Genomic DNA, 15,786 nt, shown 5'->3' with positions numbered 1-15,786 from the left:
AGCCACAAAGGAGCCCCCACTGTGGTCTGCAGATCTCTCGCTGCCTGAAATCCCTTCTCTTTCCCTCCTGCCTTTTCCACACTCCCTGTAGCCACGAACCAGGTGTGGGGAGGGTGGGCAGAACAGCGCGGAAACCAGCACAGAGCCGGTGGCTGGGTAATCCTCACTCTGGCTCCAGTAAGGACAGAAATAAAATTGCCATTTCAGCTCTGGGTGCAGCTGGGAGAGGCTGTCAGTCCCGAGGATGTACGGAAAACTTAGGCGAGGGATGTGCATGAATGAGAAGCAACTTTTCTCATTTCCTCGTCAAATTAGGCGAGGATAGCAATCGCAGCAGGGGGAGGCTGAACCCAGGGGAGCTGCCCGATGTGAAATGGGGCCCGGGGTTGGCTAATGACTGCAGGTAGCCTGGGGCGGGGGGGGGGGGATGCCCCCAGTCCCTGATGTGTTTGATTAGCCACCTGGGGCAAAGGAGTCACTATGGGCAACTGTCCGTGTGGGGAGGTGACCAGCCTGCAGCCAGAGGGGGTCGCTATGGGATTTTCTGGCCGGCGGAGGGGTGACCAGCCGGCAGCTAGAGGGGGTTACTGTGGGAATCTGGTCACATGGGGAGATGACCAGCCTGCAGCCAGAGGGGTCACTCGCTATGGGCACCTGTCCAGAGGTCACTTGGAGATAGGCTTCTCTCTTGGCCTGGTCCCCAAGGAGGCTGGAGTCAAGCGGAAGAAGAGGGGGTGTGCCCTAATGTGGGAAGGGAGGGAAGAGGGAGGAGGGAAGAGGTGGGAGGAGGAGGGAGGGAAGGGGAGGAATCGGGAGGGAGGGGGAGGGGGAGGAGGGAGAGAGGAGGTGGGAGGGAAACGGGGGAAGGAGGAGGGGGCGGAGGGAGGAGGGGGGAGGCCGAGGCCGGAGGCGGAGCACGAGCCTAGACGCGCCCGCCAGAGGCGGCGGCAGAGCCCGCACCGGTGCGGCGCGGCGCTCTGGTTGGCTGGTCTCCTCCTCCCTCCCGCCGCCGCCCCCTCCTCCCTCCCACTCCCCGCCCTCCCCGCGGCGGCTGGCGTCGAGAAAGTACAGTAAAAAGTCCAAGTGCAGCCGCTCGGCGCACAAGATGGGGTCCGGCTCCTCCAGCTACCGGCCCAAGGCCATCTACTTGGACATCGATGGGCGCATTCAGAAGGTAGCCTCCTCCCCGCCCTTGCAGCCCCCGCTGGGTGCCCCCACCCCTGTGCTCCGTCCGCGCCCCCCACCCCCCCTCCCCTCGTCAGCACCGTGGCCCCGCGATCCCGGGCAGTGGCCCCTCCCCGGGTGAAGGGCGACGCGCGGGGGGAGGGGGGGTCGCCGCGGCGGGTGGGGGACCGTCTCGTCTGTGCGTCCGCGCGTGGTGGGTCCGGGCTGCAGCCTCTGACAACTTGGGCTGGGGGACGGCGGGGCCCTGCGGAGCTGGCATCCCCACGCCTCGGGCCCCGTGGAAAGGGGACGACCCACGCGGGGGTATTTTTTCCGCCTCATGGGCAGAGCTTTCTCTGTAATAGATCTCATCTGGTTGAGTTTGCATGTTCAGAGGGCTGATACGTTAAGCCTTTCATTTCGCTCGAAACGACCCCCAAGCAGACACCGCGGAGCCAGTGGGCAGCGATGGGCAGCCCTGGGGGATGTGGTCCCCGCGCAGAGATGGTGACCGTGGCACTGAGGGTGACCGAGTATGCCGCCTCCCCCTCCCCCCACCCCCCCCCCCCAGCCAGGAGCAGTGCCTCCTGCCCAGTGGGGAGCAGGTGCGGAGGGGGGATGGGGGTCTTAGAGAGAAGCGACCCTCGTACCTGCCCCCACTCCCTCCGTGTCCCCTCCCAGGCAGGCGGTCAGCTCTGACCGCAAAGGGGGCTCCCTGAGGCTGCTCATCCCCCCCACCCCCCCACAAAGCGACAGGCTCTGTGGTCCCTCTGCCCTTCTCTGGAGACATGAAGCCCTCCAGATGTCCAGTGACCCTAACCAACTTGAGTCTCATAGGAGAGGCTTCTGGGACAGACCCCCCCCCCTTTGTCCCGGGCCCCTCCCTTTCTAAACCCCTGGCCTGAGCCCAGAGAGTCCTGGACCCGTGCCTCTGATTGGCAGAGAGGGACAATAAGAAAGCTGGCTTGGAGGGGGGATTTTCAGCTCTTCCTGAAGGCCCCGGGGGAGGGGGGGAAGCCACCGTGAGGCAATGACTCCCATTCTTCAGCTGCACATTTCACGGAAGCCCCCGTAGCTGCTGTCTCTCCCCTTCTCTTCTCCAGGACCCCCCACCCCCACCCCTGCCAGGAAGCCAGGGGAGGGTGTCCCCGCCAGTCACAGAGTAGGCAGGGGGCAGGAGAGGGTCTCTCCGAGAGATCTGGAGTGCCTCTACCAGCTTGCCAACAAGCCACCCTACCCTCACTGCCACTGTCCCCATGTCCGTCCCGGGGACGTGAGAACCCACCCTTCCCCCACCCCAGCCCGCCCTGGTCGAATCAGAGAGCAGGGAACAGGAAGCATCTGCAAGGGCAGGCTGGCAACCCTCTCGTTTCATGAGTGCTGGGCAGGTGGTCAGGACGGGCCTCCGGCCCCCCGACTTCCAGGACTGGGCGTTTGCCGGACCGCTCAGGAGCCTCAACGGCCTCCTCAGAGGAAGAAACGGCCCCGCGTCAGGTGCACGCACACGCAGCCCCACACACGCACTTACACGCGTGCACGCGTGCTTCCACGCACAATGTGCGCACGAAACCATGCGCGCACACAGCACACACGTGCACAAACACAAACCCGCACACCCGCCTGCACACACACGAGCACACGCTCTCCCGCCCTGCCGGATGAGACTTCTCTGAGGCCGGCCCCCTCGATCTTTCGAAAGAGGTGAGATGAGACCCTGCCGCCGGGTCAGCACTGACAGCTTCTCCCCCAGAGCTTCCCAAAGGTCTCCCCGAGAAGCTGGATCGGAAGCGGGTGAAAGGCGGAAGGCAGGTGTCGGAGGGTGCGAGGGGAGGGCTGAGTCTGGGGGCTCCGCCGGCGGTGCGGGCAGGCTGGCATGTAGGAGCAGACGCACCTGGGGTGCTGGCGACTTCCAGAAGGCAGCCCTTGAAGGCACACCCGCCCTCAGGAGCGGGGAGGCCGCGGCCGGCCTCCGAGGGGCCCGATCTGCTTCCCCGGGGCGGCTCCACCCCTTCCCGTGGTTCTGAGCAAGTCCCCCCGCGGCGGAGCTGGCCTCCGCATCCGAAAAGTGGGACAATCGCATCTGCTTTAGAGACTGGCCTGGGAAGCAGCAAGAGCGGGCGACCAGAGCGCCTGGGGCTGCGGGACCAGGGTGGGCATCGGGCGCCCACCCCCGGCTCCGGCCACGAACGGCCTCTGGCCGCGGCGCGCAGGGGAGGGGAAGTGCGGGCAGGCGTCTGCAGCGCCTGTTACTGTTCCTCGACCTTGCTCGGAGCGCTCTGCCTTTGCCCTTGACGCTGTTGGAGGCTCGGCTGGACTTGCAGCCCTGGGCAGAGCCACGCATTTGGGGTTTCCAGGCACGTGCCAGAAAATGACAATGGGCCACTCACCGCACGCCCAGCAGCACCGTGGGGACGTCAGACGTGTCTGCCGAGAGCGCTTCCAGCGGTGTTTTCTGTGGCTGCGCCCTCCTTCCTTAAGGTCACAGGCGCCCGGTTGATTGTGAAAGGTCCCCGCGTGCTGGCCGTGCTCTGTCTCCCTTTAACCCAGCAGAGCCCTTGTCCCCCACCGAAGGCCGTGGACACAGACCCCACGTTGCTTCCAAGGGGAAAGCGTGATGGGGGGACGGGGGAGGGGTTGAGGCGCGTGTCTTCTGGCGTTTGCGCTGCTTTGCCCCCCTGGTCATCAGTCCCGTGGCTCCGCCTTATTTCTGCCCTGTGCTCCGCGACTCACCCGGCTCTTGGTCACTGCACGCTCCCCCCAGAGAGGGCACAGATGGAGGGGAAGAACGCCCTCAGCAGTGACCCTCGCAGATAGAACCGGGTCCAACAGAGCTTAGGGGGATCGTCCGGAGTTGTCCGAAGGGAGGCCGCCTTCCCCGTCCTGGGGTGATGAGGCCGGGGCGTCTCAGGTGCCCGGTGACACCATTGCAGCCATCGGACAGTTGGTTCAGTGCTTTTTGACATGAAGGCAACTCCAGACGCGCACGTCACATACAGTCCCCGGGGCATACAGTGTGACAGCAGCAGTGGGAACTGGGGGGATCCTCGGACCGCCTCGGGGAATCGATCTTTCGCCTGCGAGCTTCCCGTCAGAGGCTGTGCACAGTGGGCTCGGAGGGCACAGGTGGCTCTGCTTGGGGCCCGCGCCCCTCCGGCCCCCCCCCCACATACACACAAAGACAGCACACGGAGCCAGGCCGACCGTGGGCCACACTCTCAGAGCCTCCCCCCTCCGTCCACATGGCCTGGGCGCGGTCCTTAACCTCTGCGCAAGGTGCGCGAACTGCCAGGGCTGCTTGACGTAGAATCAACGGGACAAGGCGAGTCACTTAGCCCGCTGTCCGGACGAGCTGTTGAACAGCTACCGTGTGCTGAGAGCTGGGTCCGGCGTGACCGTGACACCCACGATGCCGTTCCCCCCCGTGATGGCCTCACAAATAGGCAACCACAGCTGCCACAGGGTGCCCCGGGACGGACAGAAGGACACGGGGGCGGGGCAGGACGTGGGGGGCTTAATGGATACGTTCCCTTCCTTGGTTTAGACTGGCTGGGGTCGGGGGGCGTTTCGCAGACTGGGAAGCCTCAGGATGACCCGGATGGGGAGCCGCTGGTTGGCTAAGGGGACGGCCTCACTCACCTCCACACACCTGTCCCCATCACCTCTCCTCCCCTGCACCAGATGAAGCCGTCCCCTGCTCGTGTCGAAGGGGGAGCGGTGTCCTCAATCCTGGATGGCTGGGAACCCCTGCTCCAGAGGACTCTTCTCTAGAAGCTAATGCTGCTTGTCTTTGCCCAGACGGTTGGCTTTTTTCTCTCCTCTGCGGCCCCGGGCCTCAGTACCTCTGCCTCTGCACTCATCTACCGCGCCCACGGAGAAAGGGTGCGCTCAGCTGGGATGTCCAGGGGATGGCAGGATGATACAGGTGACGTTGGGGAGGTTGAGGGGCCCCTGCCTGGTGGCACATCCAGGCATGGGTTTGATGACCTTACGGAGAAGAGTGAGGCGTTCATGTGACCCTTCAGCCTGGCCTTGGGCTTGGGCTGGTAAGAAGCCTCATGTGGACAAGAGTGGGCCTCCCGGAGCTCCCGAGGATAGAAGGGGCCACCTCTGCTGGTGCATTGCCCTGGGCTGGTGGCTCCCTCAGGGACAGTCCCCTGCCGATGGCACCCTGCCCGGCCCGCCCTCAGCCCCCACTCCGAGCCATTGCATTCTTGTCCCAGCCTCCCCGCAGCTGGGACCCCAGCCTCGCTCTGAACCTGGAGCCCAGGTCCCCAGACGCAAAGGGCCGCTTGACTTGGTGAAGCTGTGTCTACTCTAAAACGAGGGAACAAATGAGAAAGCCCGAAAGCGGAGAGCGGTGTTGGAAAGTTCTTCTAGTATCTGTGAAAGACTGTGCTGGGCTCACCGATTGCTGGTCGCCCCACCCGCTGACTGCGGTCCCTCCGCCCCAGTGCACCCGGCTGTCCTCCCTTCTCACCAGGAGCCGTGGTCCCCGGAGCCTGGGCCTGCAGTGCCTGGGTCCCGTTGAGTCCCTGCGGCTTCCTCTGCGGCCAGGCCTCCAACAGCCCTGCCCGCCGTCCCTCTCCCCGCCGCCTGCCCCCCTGTGCCCGCCACCCGCCCTGCTCCAGCCCTGCACCCTCCAAGGGACTGCAGGCTCCTCTGCCTTCCTTTCTTGCCTTGGGCACAAACAGCTACTGCACTCCTTTAGGGCAACCCCACCTTCTCTTTTGCGAAACGTGGAGCTGCCCCCCCGCCCCCCCCCCCGCATGTGGTCAGCACGGCCAGGCCCGGAGACCCCCTTTGGGGTATCTCCCCCCTTCCTGGAAAATATGTCTGTCTTGCCACCTGGTAGAGCCTGGTGAAATTGTCCTTTGGAATCTGAGATGCGTGCACCTGCCCTGCCCACGTGCAGAGCCGACGACGGAGGGGCCTCCGCTCCGTTTGCGCAGGACCGCGTCCACTGGCCGCGCGACCCGTCGCGAGTTCTCGGGGCCTGGGCACCGCTGTTACCCCTGCACGACCGCCAGGTGACGGCGACTCCCCGTGGCCATCCTCCAGCGCAGTCTGCTTCTCTTCCTTTAAGTGTTTGTAACTTACGATATTTAAGTGGATACTTGAAATGGTAACATAAGCTAATCGCCAAGTTCGGAGACGCCCAGGTTCGGAGAGGGTCTCCAGCTGGAGATGGTCCGGTAGTGAGGGGGGAGGAGGCGTTTTGCCTCCAGCTCTGTCCCCCTGGGCTTGCGATGACCCCTCTGTCTCCAGCTGGGTGGGAGCTGGGAGGGGGGATGTAACAAGAACTGGGGTGTCCGGTCTCTTACTGGACAAGTAGATCGACCAGACACCTCTCGGAGAGGAGGCCTGTCCAATCCTGTCTAGCCTGAGGGCACCGACGAGTCAGGGAACCACTGGTCTCCCTCCCCCTTCCCATTCGCCATGGCCCGAAGGTCTCTTAAACAGAAGGACGCGGAGATCTCTCAGACGGCCTGCAGCTCACCCTGTCTTGGAGGGGTGACCGCACAGAGTGGCGAGGACCACGGGCCCCGCAGACCCGGCTCTGTAGCTTGACCGCCAGGAAGCCCGAGGGAAGTCGCCTTCTCCTTGCTACAGTGGGCACGGCAGAGGCGCCCCCATGGGGTGACCGCGGATGGCACCAAGTGACAGGCAGAGTGCCCAGGGCGGAGCCGGCCCCCCAGGGAGGCTCACGTCCTGTCCTGATAGCAGCCCCCGGCCCGGCACCCCCTCCCCCGCCACCCCCTGCCCCTCCCTCTGCCCTGGGAGACCGCGGCAGGAGCCGAAGCAGCACTCTTGTCACTTGTCCGCATCTCTGTGAGGCCACCGCGAGCCTGAACTCAGCCCCCAGGACCCCGGGTGCCTGCTGGAAACACGACCCCTGGAGCCCCGAACGGCCTGGGCCAGCGGCCTCCCCGTGGCCTGAAACACGTGCGGAGCACAGCTCTGGTCTTCAGGGAAGGAAAGCAAGAGCAGAGGAAGGGCTTGGTGTCCCATCAGACAGCTCACGTGACTTGCAAATGAAAGACGAATCAGGGACGCGGCCGAGCCGCCTATGTCAGTGCCGTTGACGGGGAGCCCAGGGCCCAGCCCGGCGGTGGGACGGCAGGGACCGGGGGGGGGGGGGGGGCACAGGCAGCCGTGGCTCCCTGGAGGCTGGGTCCCCACACCCTGGCTTTGCCTCCTGGGAGTGGTGGGCACGTCCCCAAGGCCCTTCCCCCAGCAAAAGGCACAGGCCGAGCCGCCTACATCCAGCCCCCGCTTCCTCGGCTGCGGATGACCCAGCGGCAGCACTACTGGGAACTGGGCCAGGTCTTTGGCTGGAAGGGATAAGAGAGTCCCCGGAAGATGCGGAGGGCCCCCCAAGTATCCACCTCGACAGCAGCCCGCCAGCTGATCTTGACCCTAGGAAGGATGTCCCCGCGCATCCTAACTCCCCCCTCGGGCACGCGGACTACCAGCTGAGAGGCGGCTGCCTCGAGGCACGTCCAGGCCCAACATTCCCATCCGCCGCGGAGGCACGAGCTCCAGGCTCGAAGCCGGCGCGGTTTGCAAGTTAGCGACCCCGGCCCCGAACTGGAGCTGGACCCACAGCCTCTTACTCGGCTCCCGGGGCCGTCTCCTCCCGCTTGGTGGTCGAGCGTCTGCGTTCCCAGGGTTCCGGATCTTTCTGAGCAAAAAATATCCTAAGCGCGCACGTCAAGAGCCACCTGCGGGAGCGCGAGGAGCACGCGGCGTCTCTCCCCGGGTGTGTTGGGCACGCGGCCACGTGGCGGGAGATGGCCCCAGACGGTTGCAACCTCAAAAAAACAAATGTCTGTAGTTGACGGTGTGGTTCGCTTGCCTTGAGCGCACCCTCCCTGTCCTCCCGTCCCCCCTCGCCCCCACCGCGGTACCACGCCTGCCCCCCGAATCCCCAAGCTGATTGCCCGAGGGGAGCGTTTGCCTGAACAGAAGCAGTACCCCTAAAAACACAGTCTAGAGCATTAAAGTAGAGCCAGAAAGTCTCATCGAGTTAGCTTTAGGTGCCCTGCGTGACTTTTTTTTTTTTAATTATAGCAAAATACATATAAAATTGGGGGCGCCTGGGTGGCTCAGTCGGTTAAGCGTCCGACGCTTGATCTCGGCTCAGGTCACGATCCCAGCGTTTGTGGGATCGAGCCCTGCATCAGGCTCTGCGCTCACAGCACAGAGCCTGCTTGGGACTCTTGCACACATGCGCACCCTCTCAAAATAAATAAGTCAACTTAAGAAAATAATGTATAGGGGCGCCTGGGTGGCTCAGTCGGTTAAGCGGCCGACTCCAGCTCAGGTCACGATCTCGCGGTCCGGGAGTTCGAGCCCCGTGTCGGGCTCTGGGCTGATGGCTCAGAGCCTGGAGCCTGTTTCAGATTCTGTGTCTCCCTCTCTCTCTGCCCCTCCCCCGTTCATGCTCTGTCTCTGTCTCAAAAATAAATAAACGTTAAAGAAAATAATGTATAAAATTCACAATCTTAACCACTCCTGGCTGTGGAGCTCTGGGGCATGAAACAGATTCACAGTCAGGTCACCAGCATCCCCACCGACCATCCTCCCCGACTGAAACTGTGTCCCCAGTGCATGCCGCTTCCCCAGCCCCCGGCGCCCACCCTCTGCTCCGTCTCCGTGGACCTGACTCTCCGGGCCCCTCGGACGAATGGAATCAGTCCTTGTCCCTCTGTGCCTGGCGTGTTTCCCTGAGCACGATGTCCTCGGGGTCCGTCCACGTTGTGGCATGGGTCCGCTTCCTGACTCCTTAAGACTGAATAACATCCCCCTGTGTGTATGGCCCACGTTCTGTCTCTTGGTTCCACTCTCGGTGAACCTGCTCAGCGTGCAAAGCGCGGGCCGTGCTGTGGTGGCACTCTTACTGTCTTTTCTGAGAAGCGTTGTCCTCCCCAAAGCCCTCCGCCGTTTCCTGGCCGCAGTGGCGTTAATCGAGGACGTGGTGTGTGGTGTGGCCGTGACCACACCACACGGGGACGGTAAACAGTTCGGGGAGGGTGGGCGCTTCCCAGATTCAGTGACGCTCTGTCCACGTACCGACAGCATGATGTCACAGTCCAGAGCCCGGATTCTGGGGCACGCAGGCAAGTTCCTTACGTGCCTCGGTGGCTCCATCCGTGAAGGGGGGGTGGAGGGAGCGTCTCCCTCGGGGGTCGTTCGGATGAGACACAGGACCGTGTGTCCAGTGCCGAAGCGGGGCCAGTCCGTGGTGAGTGCCGCGTAGAGCCCTCGCCGCTTGTATTGATCTGTTGAGAGTTTATCTATTCACGCTGCGGACGGAAGGCAGTCAGATGCCCGTGTCTTGTTGGGAGGGCCTCGCCGAGACCCCCGGCTTCCCGCTGCGGGGCGGCAGGTGGCTCCCGGGCAGCTGGCCGTCAGTCCCCGCGCCCGGCCCGTGTCCAGGCGCGCTCTGTGACATGCAGAGATGCTTCTCGCCCAGGGACACCGTGCTTCCCGGGGCAGCCCTACGTCCACCCTCCTGCCCCCCAGCCTTCTCACCGAAGAGAGGACCCACACTTGCCTTTCCTTTCTCTTCTCGCCGGTTCAGAGGTGGGGCCACGGGGACTGTGGAGAGGGGGGAGGGCGGGCGGGGTGGCCGCTGACCCTGCCACGCCCGCTGCGCAGGATGAGCGGGGACAGCCTGCCCCCACCCCCGGCCGCATTAGGGCTCCAGGCTCAAGCTGCATTGGTTTTGCCGGAAGGGGTGTGGGTGCCGCAAACACTCAACAGTAATTGTGCTGTTGAAGCGAGCGGGCCTCGGGCTCACGGTGTGTGGCTGGTCGCTGCCCGGGCTGCCCGCGGGGGGCTGCTGGCCACACCTCCCCCCATGGGCCCTTGGCCCCCCATGTGCAGCCCGGGGGAGCACCTCAGCCCTGGGAGAGATGGGAGGTGCTTCGGGGAAACAAAGTCAGAGCCTACCCGTGCAGTGGCGGGAGTTAGCGGGACCTGGTACGTTCCCCGCTCCGTTTAGCCCAGAACACGGCCGTGAGGAAAACTGCCACCCTGTCCTGCAATCGGCACCACCAAAGGGACGGTCGGGGTAACGGGCATGGTGTCCAGATGGAGTCTGGTCACCCTGGAGGCCAGTCGCCCACTGGGCCGATTTGTTTTGTAAGCAGAACGGTTAACGGAGCCCTGGAGCCCGGTGATTCAGGCTCTTTATCCTCCCAGCTTCTGCCTTCCGGGTGTTTTTTTTTTTTTAAACTTTTATAGTCTTACAAATGCCAGAGAGAGAGGCAGCACCCAGTACCGCTGACATTATCCTCTAGAATCTTCAGTAACGTTGAATTTACATTCGCAAGAGGGGCTAACCCCCGGGTGCTTATGGAAAGGCTGGCTGTCCACCGAAGCCGCTGGGTGCTGGGCGTGGCTGGGGAGCTGAGCCATTTCCAAAGTGTTGGGGGGAGACCCCCAAAATGATGTCTTTGCCCAGAGTTGCGTTATATAAACTTCACACAGAGAACGGTTAAGATGTGAGCAGTGCTTAAAGGTTCATACATCCCCTCAGATCTCTAGAAGCTTCTGAAGCCTGAGACATCACTGCGGAGAACAGAAAATCCGGAGCTCAGAACAGACACCAGAAGGGCTGGGAAACAGGACTCCAGAGATGGCCGTGGCCTGCGGAGCCCTTAGGACTTTAGACTCGGCCCTCGAGCCGCCAGGGTGCAGAGCTGTGGTCCCATCCCAGCGTGAATTTGATCCCATTTCGTGGGTGTTGTTTGGAAGGCTGAGCCCTAAGCAGCAGAGGAGGGAGGTGGCCTCCGTGCCCCCCGACCTGGCAAAGCCAGCCCAGAAAATTCCAAGGAGCCGGGGTCCAGAGAGGAGCTTCCCCTAGCAGAGGAGTGAGTAGGGAAGTGTAGGAGCAGTGAATTCCCCGCCCCCGCAAATATTTCTGGAAGCAGTGTGGGGTGGCCCAGGGCTGAGCAGGTGAAGGAGGTGGGCATCAGCGTCGGGGTGCTGCATGGACACGTGGGCAGGTATTATGAAGGTCGGCGGGAGGTAGGGGGAGGCGCTGAGAAGCGACAGGTGGGTGGGGAGAGGGCTTTCTTGGAGTCAGAATCAGACCTGCCCCCCAGGTGCTGCCTGTGTTAGAGCCCTAATCAGTGTCACCAGTGCTAACGCCGTGGCCCTGAACGAGCCTGGAGGGCTGTGGCTGGGCGCGCCGGCTCCCACGGGCTCCTGTCCTGAAGGTGTAGACGCGTCACAGGCCACCCCACACCCTGCGCCCCACCTCTTGCCCGGAGCACCCTGTTTCTTCCAGCTAGCTTCCTGGCCTGCAGCTTCCCCCCGCCCCAGGGCTTCCCCTGAAGCCCGGGGCCTCCCCAGGGATGGGGACCCTGGGTCTCCTGGGTGTTGGTGCGGGAGCAGCCGAGGCCGCAGGCTGGAGGCAGAGCCCCTGACCCCCCGGTGTGGGTTTCTGATTCGGCCTCAGCCCCTGCAGTGAGCCCTCTGTGCGTCCTCCAGAGGGATCCAGGAGCAGGCAGCTTGAGAGGACGCCCTGGAGCGAGGCGGGTCCAGGCAGCAAACGGACCCCTCCTAAGGGCCAGGCTCTCCTTCTGGAAGAAAGAGTCGGGGAGCTGGCGGCTTTCACGCGGCTGCTGTGAGCCCCAGGCATCAAACTAAACAGTGAGCCACGTGCGGGCCTTCGGAGACACGGCCCCCGGCTGAGGTTCCATCGCGGTGACAGGCCACCCCCAGAGTCCCATGGCGTTGAGCAGAAACCCTGACCTTTGCAGGGACGTGTGGCAACCACCCAGGAGGCACGGGGCGTTTCAGCCTGGCGGGTGGAGGCCAGCCTCTGAAGACAAGAAGCAGGGCCGGGGGGCCACTCCAGCCACCTCGGCGGCAGGCACGCAGCCCACTGGGACCAGCGCGAGGACCCTGGTGCCCACACCCAGAGTCCCTTGTTTTCTGGCAGGAAAACCATCCTCGATTTTTCTAATGAAATCTTAAGGTCATGAAAAGGAAAGGGAAAAGAGGAGACCCCGGACGCAGGAAGGAGGGACTCCTCCCCCGTGCAGATGAGGGCCTCTGGATCCCTCCGCGCCGGGTGGCCACCCAGCTGCCCACTTTCTCCCACGTCTCCGATTTCCATGCCCTTGGCCTCGGCTCACCAGGGTGGCTGGGTGAGGGCGTCTGGCCCCGCCTGCCCGCGCTGTCCCCTCCCTATGCCGCTGCCCGCGTCATCCTCAGCTCGTGACTGATGCCGGATGAGCTGTCCCCATCCTAACCTCCAGTCCTTCTGGGAGTATTACAGTTATTTCAAAGAGGATTTAAAGTTATATTTGGAGGAGCGTCATGAAAAAGAACTTTGAATAAAAACATGCCCCTGCCTCCGTTTGCCTGCCTTCCGCGCTGGCAACAGAGTGGCCTTGTAGAGGGAGTGGTGTGGTGCAGGACGGTCCCCGTGGCGTCACTGGCGGGAGGGAGCGGGGTTTGCCCGAGGCCGGCCCCCCGGAAGGTGGACGGGAGGACGGAAAAATGTGACCCGCTTCTCCGGGTCGTCCTGGGCTGCCTCTGCTCACGGAAGCTGTGGGTTCTAGATTCCATGCGAGTTCGGGCCATCGTGTGTCTCGAGGCGGCCAGAGGTGGTGAGTGATTTCTGGGGTTCCGTGCAAATACTTGGATAAGGAGAGAATGATGGTGCGCGGATTCCTCTCAAGAGAAGTCGCGGTCCCCTGGTGTGATGCCCGGGAAGGAGGCTGGAGCAGGAAGGGGCGTGAGCCTTCCGCCTTGACGGGTTCTCCTCAAAGGGCTGCAGGACCCGGATCCCCAGGGTTTGCGCCCCGCTCCTGACCTCAGAGCCAACACCTGCCATTCGGCCAAGGCCTCTGGGACACCGTGCAGGACCCGCTTCCCGGAACAGCCCCTCCGCCCGTGCACTTCTGCCTCCCCCCCCCCCCCCCCCCCCCCCCGATTTCGTTCCTGCTGGGACAGACGATGGAAGTGATGCCGCTCGCTTTCCAAGGTGCCGGAGCTCCGGGTCTCCCTGGGGAGGGTTTTCCTGACTCCCAGGCTAGGTCTGGTTGCCACAGGGCTTCCCCACGTCTTTTCACCCTGCCCCGCCACCCCCTCGCCCCTCCCGGATGCGGCTGAGGGCTGCAGGCTTGGGGGTCTCCCGTGGGTGGCCCTTCTCGCGGCCCCTCCCCCCGGGCACGAAGGAGCCCGGGGCCCAGGACGGTCTCGCTGGCCGCACTCAGCCTCCTGATACAGCCGAGCCCAACAGAGCCCTGGGGGACAAGGGTGCAGGTCGGGCAGGAGAGCCAGGCAGGGGCCCAGGGAGGGGACACGGGACGGTCGGGCACCCTTGAATGGGACCCAAGAAGTAAAGCAATTGTCCACCGGAGAGACACCTTCAGAAATGTCCCCACACAAAACAGTCCTTGGAAGGGGACTCCACCCCCACACATTTCTTACCCGTTGGGCTGTCTGCTCTTTGCATTTTCCGTCCCCTGTGGTCCATTATTTATCACGGCGGAGACTGGCCTCAGACACCAGAAGTAGAAAACGAAACAGAGCAAGCCGGAGAGTGACACGAGGGGTGAATGGATCGGCCATGACAAATGGGTTCAGCGCGGAGGGGGCCGTGGGCCCTCGCAGACACAGGCGCAGGGAGAGGGGCCCTGAAATCCTGCCGAGCCCAGGCCCGGAGCCCGAGCTGGAGGGCTGTTTAGACGGTCTGGGCGGCCGTGTCCTGCTGATGAACATTGTCAACCAGGACAGGAGTTCCCATGGATCCCCAGGCTGCTCTTGTCCGGCCTCCCCACCCAGGCCCACATCGGCCCCTCCAGGAGGGGAGGGGCGGGGGGACAAGGTGATGGGTCCCCTCTCTGGAATCCGGCCCCCCCGGCCCCTCCTGGGGTGTGCCCCCAGTCATATCCGCACCCCGTGCCTCACACAGCCTCAAGGATTCCTATTCTCTGCAAAGAGAGTCCAGTCTTAGAATGGAGGCCAAGGACACAACGGCTCCTGGGACGACACCAGCGCATTCCCACTGTCAGCGTCACTGAAAACAGCACCAATTTATTCTCTCGCGGTTCTGGAGGCCAAAGTCCAGGATCAGCACCATGGGACCCCCATCAAGATGCTGGCAGAGCTCCCCCCCCCCACCCCCAGAGGCTCTAGGGGGAAGCATTCTTTGCTGCTTCCTACTTCGGGGGGCTGTCAGCACACTTTGGCTCGTGGCCACACACTCCAGCACCTTCCGAACTCTCTGTCTTCACATCACTCCTCCTCCTGTGTCACCTCTCCCTCTCTGCGGCCTCGCGATTCGGGGGTTTCCCGTACGGCCCATCCAGAGAATCCGGCTAATCTCTTCCCAGGATCCTCAATCTTACCGCGTCTGCTGAGGCTTTGCCTCGGAGGGCGGAGAAGGACACCACAGGGCTCTTAGCCGCCCAGTTGTACGTGTTTCCGGCCTCGGATTAAACCACAGGCCCTTGTCTCCAAGGCTCCTCACATAACGGCTGTTCCCCAAAGCTGGCGGGATCATCGGTCTGGAGACCGGACGGGGCGCAGTGGGGCGGTCACACCTTCCCTGCACCTGCGGCCCGGTGCATCGTGCTCCTTGTGGCCTCCCGTCCCTCAAGGCCGGCCCTCCTTCACAGATGGGTCACATCTGCCTTTATTTGTGCGTGTGATGACGTCACTGCCTCCCCTGCCTGCCGGCTGCCCGCACACTCCAAGCAGGGTCCTACATTTCCGTCTACTCTACTCCCACACCAAATTTTGCTGTTCATTTTCACGGAGTTAACTCATGCCGTGCTGAGCAAACGTGCCTCCAGACCCGTTCACTTAACAGACGAGAGGGCCCCCCGTGCGTGCACGGGAGCCGAGAGGAGATGCCTGGTGGGCCGTTGGCCGTGCGCCCGCCCCCCAGCCCCCTCCGCCACCGTGGCCCCGCTTGCTTATCCGGCAGCCCTGGGATCAACAGACTGCAGTTCGCATCTGGCACAGACACGCGTGCAGCTGTAGGATCCTGACCCTCGGATTCCACGCCTGTGCCACGGGGATAGTCCCTGCCCAGCACACATCCGTCTCGCGCCCACAACGTAGCAGGGATTTGCAAGTATCTTACAAGGGCGACCAGTGTCTCGACTTCCCCGTGTTGCAGAGGACGACAGCGTGCCCACCAACCTCAGGGCGCGTCAGAGGCAGAGCTGGGGCCGAACCAGGAAGGCTGGCTTCAGGTTCCGCGCGCCACAGCACAGACCTCAGGGAAAGGTCTACCCATGGGGTGCGAGGGTCACTCCAGCCCTCGGGCTCGGTGCGGCGACCGCCCCGTGGGGGCCTCCCGGCACCTCGAGGCAGGTGGAGCTGTGTTACCCTCACTGTGAGGATGAGAGGACCCTGCAGGGGCAGGGAGGGTGGCATTTGGGGGATTCCCCTTGTGTTTGCTCCCAGCTAGCCCTCCCACGATTCGGGGAGACTTTGTGCCGCGTCCGAGGGCGGTCGTCAGTAGTTCTGGGTGTCCTTCGTCACCCTGAGCCGTCGCGTCCTCACCCCTCCCCGCCGACCATCGCCCCTCTGCCGGACACTCACGCACGCCCTTCCCCTCCATCGCCGCTCCCTCGCTGTGTGACTCTG

The 15,786-nt window shown here is 63.5% G+C and overlaps 1 protein-coding gene across 1 annotated transcript in view; it reads left to right on the top strand.

Annotated features, from left to right (window-relative positions):
- The first annotated feature begins 897 nt into the window (after window positions 1-897).
- Window positions 898-15,786, top strand: part of PDE9A (phosphodiesterase 9A) — an 89,289-nt gene continuing 74,400 nt past the window's right edge. Inside the window, exon 1 of the mRNA XM_043593526.1 lies at window positions 898-1,174. Coding sequence (XP_043449461.1) covers window positions 1,106-1,174 — 69 coding nt within the window. The 5' untranslated portion in view covers window positions 898-1,105. The remainder of the gene's footprint in view (window positions 1,175-15,786) is intronic.

The sequence above is a fragment of the Prionailurus bengalensis genome, chromosome C2 (genome assembly GCF_016509475.1).
Source record: "Prionailurus bengalensis isolate Pbe53 chromosome C2, Fcat_Pben_1.1_paternal_pri, whole genome shotgun sequence".
NCBI classification, from domain to species: Eukaryota; Metazoa; Chordata; class Mammalia; order Carnivora; family Felidae; genus Prionailurus; species Prionailurus bengalensis.
Note: the sequence above shows the minus strand (reverse complement) of the source record. Positions and strands in the feature narration are given on the sequence as shown.